Genomic DNA, 12,386 nt, shown 5'->3' on the forward strand with positions numbered 1-12,386 from the left:
CTCTGCCCACCTGTAAGTAACTTCAGTTGTTACATTCCTGTGAGGGTGGGTGAGTGCTAGCTTTGAAAGCTGAGGCTTTGTTCTTGTTACATCTTTTCAGTCATAGTGTATGTTTTGTTTTTGTTTTTTAAGTAGAGGATGGAAGGCTGGAGATGACTCAGTGGTTAAGCCCATACTGTCTTCTAGGGAACCAGTTCAATTCCTAGCATCCACATCAGGTGGCTTACAACCATCTAAAACTCTTAACTACAGGGATCTGAAGCTTCTGCCTCGGTGGGACCTGCGTGCACCTGCATATACTTCCTACAGACACACAAGTATATATAATTAAAAACAATAAAAATAAATACTTTAAAAAGTAGAGGATGTAGACAGGTGGTGCCATGGTGCATGCCTGTAATTCCAAATTCTAGTTCTCAGTGGGCCAAGGCAGGAAGATGGCTGTAAATTCAAAGACATTGTGAGCTACACAGGGAAGGCCTATCTCAAAAGTAAACAGATTAATTAATCACGTGGTCAGTAACCTACCAAAAGAATACTGATGTGCAATGGATCTTCCCCCCTTTTTGAACATTTTAAGTCCTAGTATTTCTCTAGGGATAATGATACTGTGCTGGCTAGTTTTATGTCAACCCGACACAAAATAGAGGCATTTGGGGAGAGGGAACCTTAGGAAAATGCTCCCACCAGACTGGTCTGTGAACAAGCCTGTGGTGCATTTTCTTGATTAATAATTGATGTGGATGACCAGCTCACTTGGGTGGTGCCACCCCTGGGCCCTATAAGAAACAGTCCGAGCAAGCCATAAGAAGCAAACCAATAAGCAGCATTCCTCCATGGCCTCTACATCTGCTCTAGTCTCCAGGTTCCTTCTTGTGTAAATCCCTGCTTGACATCCCTTAGTGATAACTGTACCTGGAATTGTGGGCTAAAATGTTCTCCTTCCTCTCCCTGCCCGTGTGTGTGTGTGTGTGTGTGTGTGTGTGTGTGTGTGTGTGTGTGTGTGTGTGTACACATACATGCATATGCCTGACCCACTGAGTTTAGGATCGCCTGCATAGCCATGGGTCGGAAGTTATTTACAGGAGTGTGGATGACTTTTTAGTGGCTACACTACTAAAGAAAGTGATGCCTCCCCTCCCAATTTGGTGATGTTTGAAACAGTCTCATATTGTAGCCCAGACTGGCCTTGAAGCTATCGCAGTTCTGTCTCAGTCTCTTGAGTTCTGAGATTATAGGTGTATAGAGCCATACCCAACTAAAGGCTTTTTAAACTTCTGTTTAAAGCAGATAATTCCTTATATAGATTTGATTTACTATATGACCCTTTCTCCACAGTAGCTGGGTTTTCTTATAGTTGGTGGTACTCTGGGGTCTTGGAAGTTGACTTTTCCTGTTTTACTTCTGTAAAGGTTACAAGGTTACAAGCAGTAACCTTGACCATCCTTTACATAAATACTCCCTTGATAACACTCCATTTATGTCTCCCCCGCCCCCTTTTTTTGTAAAATTCACTCTTCCACCATTCTCTGCATTCTATAGTTGATCAGGTATTTGGTTTCATTGGTCCTTGGTTCAGGTAGCTGCTTCAGCAGTACGAGAGAAGCCAGCAGTGGGTGAAACAGAACAAAACAGGAACTTGTACTCCTCCACTTCCCCACTCTTTGTTTCTTCCCACAGTATTCAAGAGTTTGGCAAACATTTGCAGTCTCCTGTCAAGTGCTGGGGTCTTTGCTAGCTCTTAAAGATTCCTAAATGAGTGATTTACAGTCTCTGCCTTCAAGGAACTCTCAGTTCACTAAGGTGAGGCAGATAAACAAATAGTTGTACTAGCCTGTTCAAGTTGAAGTAGTAAAGGGTTCCAAGGAGCTAGTTCTGGGGATAGGCATGATAGGAAGTGTCAGGAAAGGACTCTTTCTGGAGATGCCCCTAGACAGGAAAGTCTTGCTATAGTAAGTTGATTTGTATTTTATCTCTTTGAACAATTAATATGGGTACAAAGTACAGGGCTTAAGAACATTGAGAGAAAACATATAGTAAGCATATAGTAAGAATTTTTTATTTTAATTTTTGCTTCCTGATTTTTAACCACTCAGTTCTCCTTCCTAAAGGCAGTGTTTCTTTTGTTTGTTTGTTTGTTTTTGTTTTGTTTTGCATAGCACTTGCTGTCCTGGAACTTGCTCTGTAAACCAGGCTGGCCTTAAACTCAGAGATCACCTGTCTCTGCCTCCCAAGTGCTGAGATTAAAGGTATATACCACCCAGCAAGGCATTGTTTCTTATGCATTATTCCTGAGGTTTTTTTAGTGGATAACATACACTCCTTAAAAACCCAAGCATGGGCTGTGTATAATGGTATACACTTGTGTAATCTTAGCATTTGGGGGCGCTAAGGCAGCAGGATGGAGAGTTAGAAGCCAGCCTGGGCTACCTACCAAGGTCAGCATCAATCTAGGCTACAAAGACTGTATCTTAAAAAGCTAAAATAAATTAATAATTTAAAAAAAATACAAATGTGCATTCAAATTTTTTCACACATTAATTTTAGAAACCTTTCATATTAACAAGGATTGGAATGCCCTGTTTTTAAGCAACTGAACAATATTATTGAGTATACTCTAACTAATTTAACCAACCTCCTTTTTAACTTTCAGTTGCTCCAGTCTTTTCCCTTTCTAAACAATGCTCTGAGTACCCTACACATGTATATGTTATTGCACATGTGTGATTTCTGAGGACAGATCTAGAATTAGAATCAATAAGTCAGAGAATATATACTATTTTGGACCTTACATCATTAAGTTGCCTTCCAAAGGCATTATATATAAAATATAAAAGGTTAAGACTATCTTCCGTCAGCTGGGTGGTGGTGGCGCACACCTCTAATCCCAGCACTTGGGAGGCAGAAGCAGGTAGAGCTCTGTGAGTTCAGGGACAGCCTGGTCTACAAATCAAGTTCCAGGATAGCAAAGGCTACACAGAAACCCTGTCTTGAAAAACCAAATATATATATTCTGTCTCCACCAATTCTTTAAAATCCCTTCCAAAATAAAATTGAGGCTAGAGAGATGGCTTAGGGGTTAAGAGTGCACATGCTACCGATACTTCTTCCAGACAGAGGTCAGAAGCTGCCATATCAGGCAGCTCACAAGTGTGTGTAACTCCAATTCCAGAGGATTTAACACCATCTTCTGACCTCCTTGGACCTCTACACTCAACATGCACATATCTATACATAGATATACATATGTATACATAATTTTAAAATAATAAAATTACAAAAAGGAATTTGCTCTTGTAACTTCCCTACTTAATGTCCTTGTCAGTATTGCCTGCTTTTCAGAGTAGATTGTCAGTTCCTTGTCTTAACCTTCCTCTGAACCTCTACCAGGAGTACTCTGATTCACCTGTGTATGGTAACTCTGCCCCCCACCCCACCCCCATATCTTACACATCATTTAGGACTCAGCCGAGCATTAGCTCCTCTGGGTAGTATTGTTTGACTCCTGATACTCATGTGCAGAACACCTAAGGCACTACCTTACATATCTCTACTCAACACTTAAATATGTACTGTGCACGTGCTGTGGTGTGGCACATGCAGTTGGCATTCTTGATGGTTCCCAGTTGTTGCTTTGAAGAGATGACTAAAGAATGCCTCATAGGGTTATCTAGTGTGGATGCACCATAGGTTCATTGTTGATCTGTCATTAGCCAGTTAGGGCCCTGGGCATATCTTTTAACATCTTTGACTTTGAACATCCCCCCCTCCTTTTTTTTTATCTGCAAGAAAAGCAGCTTAAAGATCCCTGCTCAGGTCTTATTGGTGACTGTAACAGCGGTGACAGTTGATGACTTCAATAGGGCTGGGCACTTTGAGTCTAAAACTTACATCAGAGCTATTTCACAGAGGAAACTGGGGCTAAGAGCCACGAGGAGCAAATATTCGATATAGCTGGGCATCCTAACTCTAATTTACAGCCGTATAAATGTGAACACACTCTACGTGCACAGACATACAGACTTCTCCATGAACCATTCTGTCTATAGCTTTAAAGGCTCAAGGGAAAAGAGATGAAGACCAGTGGCTGGCTCTGTTCTTGATTCCTGGCTATATCTTCTCTGGGAGGAGACAAGGGTTTGAGTTAAGGCTTCAGACATATATAAGTTGAATCTAGTTAACATCTTTGGCCAAGTATCAGGGAGTCCTTTATTAGGGTTATAGATGGCGGGCCCTCTAATCTGTGTCTATAAAATACAGAATTTTTTTTTTTTAAAGGAACTGAGTAGCCGGGCGGTGATGATGCACACTTTTAATCCCAGCACTCAGGAGGGAGAAGTAGGGGAATCTCTGAGTTCGAGGCTAACCTGATATACAGAATGAGTTCAAGGACAGCTGGGACTACAAAGAGAAATCACATCTTGAAAAATAAAACAAGCCAGGCGGTGGTGGCGCACACCTTTAATCCCAGCCCTCGGGAGGCAAAGGCAGGTGGATCCCTCTGAGTTGGAGGCCAGCCTGGTTTACAGAGTGAGTTCCAGGACAGGTTCTAAAGCTACACAGAGAAACCCTGTCTCGAAAAACCAAAAAAAAAAAAAAGAAAGAAAGAAAGAAAGAAAGAAAGAAACAGATAACTGAGGTAGACTCACTTTATAAATGTGTCATCAACCCAACATCTTTCTCATTTAGAAAATAATCCTTAAATTCTTGACTACTGATTGGTTTTATTTGTTTATTTGTTTGAGACAGGGTCTCACTGTGTAGTTTTGGTTGATCAGGAACTCCCTGTGTAGATTAGGTTGGTCTTGAACTCACAAAGATCTCTCTGCCTCTTCCTCCAGAACGCTGGGGTTAAAGGTGTGTGCCACCACACGTGACTTGATTCATTCCTCCCTCCCTGACTCCCTGTTTTCTCTTCTCTTCTTTTCTTTCTTTCTTTCTCTCTCTCCTTTCTTTCTTTCTTTCTCTCTCTCTCTTTCTCTCTTTCTCTCTCTTTCTCTCTCTCTTTCTCTTTCTCTCTTTCTTTCTTTCTTTCTCTTTCTCTCTCTTTCTCTCTCTCTCTCTCTCTCTCTCTCTCTCTCTCTCTCTCTCTTTCTCTCTTTCTTTCTTTCTTTCTTCTAAATAATACTTTCCACTATTCAGAAGCCAGCCTCAACCAGAATGGATGGTGGGGCCAATTAGCAACTACAGCCTGTCTTTCACATCCCCATCATTGTCAAGCATAGTCAATAGAATGTCACCCCTCCAGTCACAGGTGTCTTGTCACAGGTGTATGGGTTGAGCCTTGAATAGTTTTGAGATTCATGGGTGTCGAGTCAGATCCTCAGGACTCCTTAGTCTCTGACAGGTTAGGCCTCTGTGGCCTTGGCTCCTGTTGCTGCATTCCTTCTCTAGGCGGTGTGGTTATTCCTTTAAGACATGTGCTCACTCTGTTTTTCCTTTTGGTTAGCTGAAGTTGCTTTGAGGCCAAGTGACATAGGCATAGCAGCTCTGTGTCAGCAGCTGCTTTCTGCTGGAGCCCGTAAGTCAGTGGTCCTGGCAGAGCAGGAAGAAGTCTCTGAAAGCAGCACTGACCTGGCTAGCCATGCAGGTGACGTCCAGGTGAGTCCTGATCCTTTTTGCAAGGGTCTGGCTCCTGGACCAAATTTTGACAACAGCTGTCAGCAAGCTTTGGCAGCTCTCCAGGAGGAGCTGAAAACCCACTTCTGTGCTGCTCTCTTCTCTTGGCAGTAAGAATCCAGTTGCTAGAATTCTTCCAACTTAGTGTGGGATTGCGGCTTCCTTGCAGAGTGCTTGTTTCTAACCAACTTATGGCTGAAATTTTCACTTTACTTAAGTCTTTTTGTCTGTTTGTTTGTTACAGGTGAAGCTGTTCCTGGCTGGCTTTAGGATTCTTACTTCTGGATTTTAAAGTCTTTTTTTTTTAAATAACTAAATAAATAAATAAAAAAACATCGGACGGATAAAAGATGTGCCATGGCAGGATAGCACCAAAGAGCAGCTCAGCGTTTGTCGTGACCTCCGTGCGGCATGGAGTGTTCCTTCAGCTGGTGATCCTTAGCACTCTGTTTGGAGATGGATTAACCTCTGGTAAGTCCAGACCTGCCTTCTCTGTGTGGGGGAGAAGACTGTATACCAGTGTTTCTTCTGGAGCCTGAGGTAGGGGACTTGTCTTTTGTCGGGCAGTTTGGGAAGAACTTTTTTCGTCTGGAACGGGAGGGAGCTAGTGTTTTGGAGCCTAATGAGCTAATAGAAAGAGGTAGGGGAACCTGCTGGTGATTATATTATCTCCCTTTCTTTCAGCTATTGACATCTTCAGGCAAGAGAGAGGTATAGGATCCAGGACATATGATATACAGGGAAGGGAAAAGACTGGGATTAGATTGCCTGTGTTCAGAGCCCATTCCTGTTACTACCTATGATCCTGAGCAAATCACTCTGTTACTGTGAACTTCTAGCTTCCTCGGCTGCAGAGGGGGTTAGTAACAGTACCTACCTCACTGAAGATTGTAAAGGTATTAATATGTTGCATAGTAAACACTTAAGGATGCTCACTCTTTGTTTTTGTTTTCTTGTTTTTCTGTGCCTCTTCTCAGACCAGGTACATAGTTGAGATTCTGTATCTTTGTGAAAATAGGGCCTGGTAATGACCACTAACATTGAATTTTGGACAAAGCCACCTAACTTGTCCCATAGTTTAGTTTCTTCATGTGCTAAACAAAGGAGTTGACCTTACAACCTTGAAGGTTACTTCTGGCTCCTCAGTCTGTACTTTGATGACTAAGAGCTTTTTTTTTCCCTATTTATTTGTTTGTTTGTTTATTTATTTTTCTGTTATCAGCTTGATACAGTACAAATTCTTATCCTAATAGTGAAATGTTTCATTGAGGCTTGCCCAGTGATTGAGTAAAACCAAAACTTATTCTAAGCCACAGTCATCCTAGGGTCCCCCCTGCTATATAGCCTCCCTGAATCTGTGGGTTGCAGTCTGATTGTTCTTTGCTTTATATCTAGTATCCACTTATGAGTGAGTACATACCATGTTTGTCCTTCTGGGTCTGGGTTACCTCACTCAGGATGATATTTTCTAGTTCCATCCATTTGCCTGCAAATTTCATGCTGTCATTGTTTTTCTCTGCTGAGTAGTACTCCGTTGTGTATATGTACCACATTTTCTTAATCCATTCTTCAGCTGACGGGCATCTAGATTAAACTAGACATCAAAATACTGAATACTCCAATAAAAAAAAATGAGCTAAAGAGCCAAACAGAGAATTCTCAAAAGGAGAATAACAAATGGCTGAAAGACATTTAAAGAAATGCTCAACATCCTTAATCATCAGGGAAATGCAAATCAAAATGACTCAGAGATACCACCTTACACCTGTCAGAATGGCTATGATCAAAAACACTAATGACAGTCTATGCTGAAGAGGATGCAGAGCAAAGGGAACATTCCTCCACTGTTGGTGGGAATGCAAGCTTGTACAGCCACTGTGGAAATCAGTATGGCGGTTTCTCAGAAAATTAGGAATCGCTCTTCCTCAAGACCCAGCCATACCACTCTTGGGCATATACCCAAGGAATGCTCAATCATACCACAAAGATCATAGCAGCACTATTTGTAATAGACTAAGAGTTTTTTGATTGAGAATGATAAGCTGAAGTGTTCCTAAGAGAAGCTGAAAATTCAGGAGTGAGCCATTTTGAATTTGTTGATCCTGGTTGTCTTTGACAGTACTCTAAAGTCCCTTATTACTTCACTTTGTGTGGTATCCAGACCTGGCGTCTTTTCCAGAAAACACGTATTTGGGTGTACTCAGCAGGCCATTGGATGATATGCCAGAAATAGTTCTGTATCTGTGAGTCCTGACATGAACATTGATGTTCAACAGTAATGGAATCTCTGCCAGAGTTCTTCTTTAGAAAGACCTAGATGGCAGTTTTCTTGGACATGTTCCCTGGAGAGGGATCACAAAGCTGATCTGGAAGGGGACTATGGTCGGATTTTTCTTTGAGCTGCCAATAACGTCACAGAGACTTATTAATCATGAAAGCTCGGCCTTAGCTTAGGCTTGTCTCACTAGCTCTTATAACTTAAATTAACCCATTTATTTTAATCTACATTCTATCATGTGGTTTGTTACCTCATCTCTTCATACTGCTCATGCTGCTTCCTCCATGTGTCTCTGACGACTCCACCCTTCTTCCTCCCAGAGTCCTCTCTGTCCCCAGAAGTTCCACCTATACCTCCTGCCTAGCTATTGACTATTCAGCTCTTTATTAAACCAATCACAGCAATGTGTCTTGACACAGTGTACAAATACCCCACAACATTTCCCCCTTTTTGTCTAAATAAAAAGGAAAGGTTTTAACTCTAACATAGTAAACCTATATGCAATAAGAACAATTATTGGGTAAGAATTACATTTACAATGTCCAGTCTGTCTGTATTTGGGCAAATTCAGAAAAAATATTTTATTATTTATGCTGGTTTTAAATTAAATGCAGTGCTTATTACCATGCAGAAAGGTCACGAGGTACAACAAAACCCAGTATCAGAGCTTTATTAGGAGAAGCGGGGGACAAAAGAGAGTAACCAGGCCAGTGAAAGACACGTGCAGGGAGAGAGAGAGTTGGAGAGGTGAAGAGAGCAGAAGAGAGGGGAGGAGTCTATGACTGGCTTTTTAAGGATTTCCCTGTACATGTGCATGTGGGCTTACAGAGCTACGCCATGCATGTGCAGACTGCGTGACCACGTTGCGCACGGATGATGTAAGATGTAAGGCCCCTTACTTGGCTACTAAACCGCGCATGTGTGGTCATGCAGCTGGAGGAGTGGCAGAATCCTAGCAATTTATTCTATCTTGGTGAGTCAAAGTTTTGTACTTAATTTATTTTCTATCCTAACTTGTATTACCAACCCAAAACTATCTTTTTAGGCCTTAAAATATTATCTTATATTTTTGGTTGTGAGCCTAGCCTTTAATGGGCTACTAAATGAGTTTCAGGAAAGGTGCAAAGCTACACAGAGAAACCCTGTCTCGAAAAACCAAAAAATAAATAAATAAATAAATAAATAAATAAATAAATAAATAAATAAAAATATTATCTTAGATAAATAAGTTAAGCTTTTATGTCTTTCAACCTTATATACTTTTTGTGAGTTTCTTTTCTGAATTTGGTAACAAGGAAAACTGTAACTATTTAACTGTCTAGTCTGTAACCCCATCAAAGACCTGAGAAGGATATACTATTACCTGAGTAAACAGAAAGTACAGAGCAAGCAACTTCCAAAACTAAGAAACAACATCTGGCTGCCTGGACAGTCATCCAATGTTCTTCTGAAACGTTGGGGCATTTATCTTTACGTCCTACAGGCCTAGAATATCTAACAGACTTTTTTGTGAAGCAGGAAATTTTTGAAGGCCTGTCCTACCTTGTCTTGGCAAAGTTTAGCATTTACCTTCTTTTGTGTTCTGCTTGACCAATTTGGACAGCATACTGTCAGCAGTTGAGACAAGGTCAGGTTCTTGCCCAGTGGCTAACTTAGCCACAATAAAAGCAAACTCCATATGGAGGTTCTTCAATGCCCATCATTCTTTTTTCAAGTAAATTGGTGCTGCCAGGAGCAGATGTGTCTTATTTTCATGAAAAGCCTCAGGTTATTAAATACCTTAAATGCCATATTCTGTAGGTCTCTGAAGTGTTTGAAGACCATCCATCTGTCTAAAATATATCTCTATTTGACCTTGAAAACATACCTAACATGGCCACAGATTTGATTGTTAGATGACTAACTACTAGCCTGTATTTCTTAATTATCCTAAATAGTTTGTAATAATAACTTTCAAGGACTAGAAATTTACATTGCATTGTTAAATGAGCTGCATGGGTACAATACTTTAAACAAAAGTAGAAGAGTGTGTGTGTGTGTGTGTGTGTGTGTGTGTGTGTGTGTGTGTGTTAACAAAAATAGCCTTAAATTTGTATCAGTATGTAAAAATACATATCAGTGTAAAATATTTGAGACTAATGGTTGTTCAAAAGTAGACTCAACAATCTACCCTTTTATCCCATCATTTCTATATAGGGGAAAGAGATTCCTGAATCTAATCTCCTTTGTTCAGCTCTTTTTCTGACTGTTACCAATAACAACTTGTAACCAACCCTCTAAATGATGGAAAACATTCATAACCTACTGAATGACCAAAACCACCCACCCCACCTCTTGAGAATGTGAGCATTGTGTTCTCTAGACTGCTTTCTGTTTTCTGGGGGTAACAGCATCTTTTGAGGACTCTGAGAAAATTGGGATAATGGTCAAGTCCTGGGAGAGCTAGTTGTTGTTTAGTCTCAGTGTGATGGGAAAGTGTAGAGGTTATCTGAAGTCCTGACTGGAGTAGTATGTGAGGCTGAAGCATCTCAACTAGCAACATTGAAGTTGTTCTGGATACAGAATTTTGAGGAAACTGCAACAGAGGCATTCTGAGAGGCTAGATCACCTGTACTACTTGTCTTTATTGGTGTCTGGTTCTTTTTTCTGAAAACATATAAACTTTTAAAAGTAACATATATATCCATATTAACACAAGTATGGAAGTGTGTACAAGTGAACTAAAGATGATTTTGTTTTGTTTTATGTTTGAGCAGGTAAAAGGCATCTGTCAACTTTTATAAGTCCATTTGGACTGTATTACCAAACCTCTATCCATGCTATATGACAGGATGGCATGTAATAATAAGTCATGAGAATTCTGTAGCCAATAAGATCAATCCTGTTTCATCCAGTCTCAGAGCTGTTCTCATGTTGAGAGATCAGTTTATACATCACCTGTCGTGTAGTCTTTCTTGGCTCTTTCCCTCATGTCTGTAGCCAAGATCCTCTGATCTCGATTAACTTTGAAGGAATCCATAGCTTTTTGTTTCTTATGGAAACAAAAGCGTAACCTCTCCCCTAACACAACACATTGTCCAACTTCCGTTTTGAAGCCAAGACATCCCTAAAGTATCTAGGCTGGTTTAATTCAGCAGCCCCTTCTACAATCCAGGGTCTCTCAGCAGCTGTCCTTCTCTGTTCATTAGCATTCAAAAAACCTAAAGTCAATAAAGCACCATTCGGGATCCAGATGCCCTGTGTATTTCCCATCTTTGTGTGGCTTTTTTTAACTTATTTTTTTTATTTTACTTTACTCTCTCTTTAAAGACTTTGCTTTATTATTTTAAACCATTTTTTTCTATGACTGTCTATACCCATTTTCTTTTCTTTCTTTAGCATCTAAGCACACTTTTAAACATACTGTACCTTTTTTGAGGTTTTCTGTGTCTGGACCTGGCTTTATACTAAGCTTCTGCAGCATTCTTTGACCATGTGAGCCAAACCTTAAACTGCTAAGTGGTGGCTAGACCCTCCACCACGTAGCTCCGTTTAGCACATGGTGAGAACAGAACCTCATGCCTGCGGCCCCAGCCTGGGGCTGATCTATCTGCCCCAGCTCTACCTAATCTCCCACCACTGAGTAGTGCACCAAGTAGTGTGCTGCCCACTACTCATAAACCCTATTAAAAGAGCTACAAGCACTGAGCCTACGTGGAACATTTTTTCTTCTTCCAACTTTCTGAGGCCCTATGTGGATTTACATGCAGTGTGTTGGGCGCCAAATGTAGTTGGATTTTTCTTTGGGCCGCCAGCTTAGAAATAGTGACACAGAGACTTCTTATTAATTATGAAAGCTCAGCCTTAGCTTAGGCTTGTCTCACTAGCTCTTATAACTTAAATTAACTCGTTTATTTTAATCTACATTCTATCACATAGCTAATTACCTCATCTCTTCATACTGCTCATGTTGCTTCCTCCATGTCAGGCTTGCATCTGTGCCCTTCTTCCTCCCAGAGTCCTCTCTGTCCCCAGAAGTCCCGCCTATACCTCCTGCCTAGCTATTGGCCTTTCAGCTCTTTATTAAACCAATAACAGCAATATAGCTTCACACAGTGTACAAAGATCCCACAACAGAGGACCTTAACAATGATGAGGCACTTTATTTGTGACTGGACTTCTCATAACTCAGTGCTTTCTCTTCCATTACTTACCATTTCTATTACCCTTTTACCCATATATACTGATGATGGAGCAGGTTCGCCTACTTTTAACATTCTTCTGAATTGTTGAAAGAAATAGTTACTGATTCTGTTGTTCCATTATAGCCTTCCCTGTCATGCACATACTTCCTTTTCTGTTTCCCCTCCTTCCACCTTATTTTGGGTCATACCTTTCCTTCCTAGCCATGAGGAGCCCCAGTACCATTGATGATCAGGACTCCATAGTATGGGATCATGCTTGTATGAAAAGGAAAATAAGACCTGACTATACCAGGCTTCTAGAAGTA

The 12,386-nt window shown here is 40.8% G+C and overlaps 1 protein-coding gene across 2 annotated transcripts in view; it reads left to right on the top strand.

Annotated features, from left to right (window-relative positions):
• Susd6 (sushi domain containing 6) overlaps window positions 1-12,386 on the top strand; it is a 105,517-nt gene that overhangs the window by 44,511 nt on the left and 48,620 nt on the right. For both annotated transcript variants that reach the window (XM_059279563.1, XM_059279564.1), the window contains one exon: window positions 5,864-6,090. In XM_059279563.1, the coding sequence (XP_059135546.1) occupies window positions 5,970-6,090 (121 nt within the window). In that variant the 5' untranslated portion in view covers window positions 5,864-5,969. The remainder of the gene's footprint in view (window positions 1-5,863; window positions 6,091-12,386) is intronic.

The sequence above is a fragment of the Peromyscus eremicus genome, chromosome 14 (genome assembly GCF_949786415.1).
Source record: "Peromyscus eremicus chromosome 14, PerEre_H2_v1, whole genome shotgun sequence".
Classification (NCBI taxonomy): domain Eukaryota; kingdom Metazoa; phylum Chordata; class Mammalia; order Rodentia; family Cricetidae; genus Peromyscus; species Peromyscus eremicus.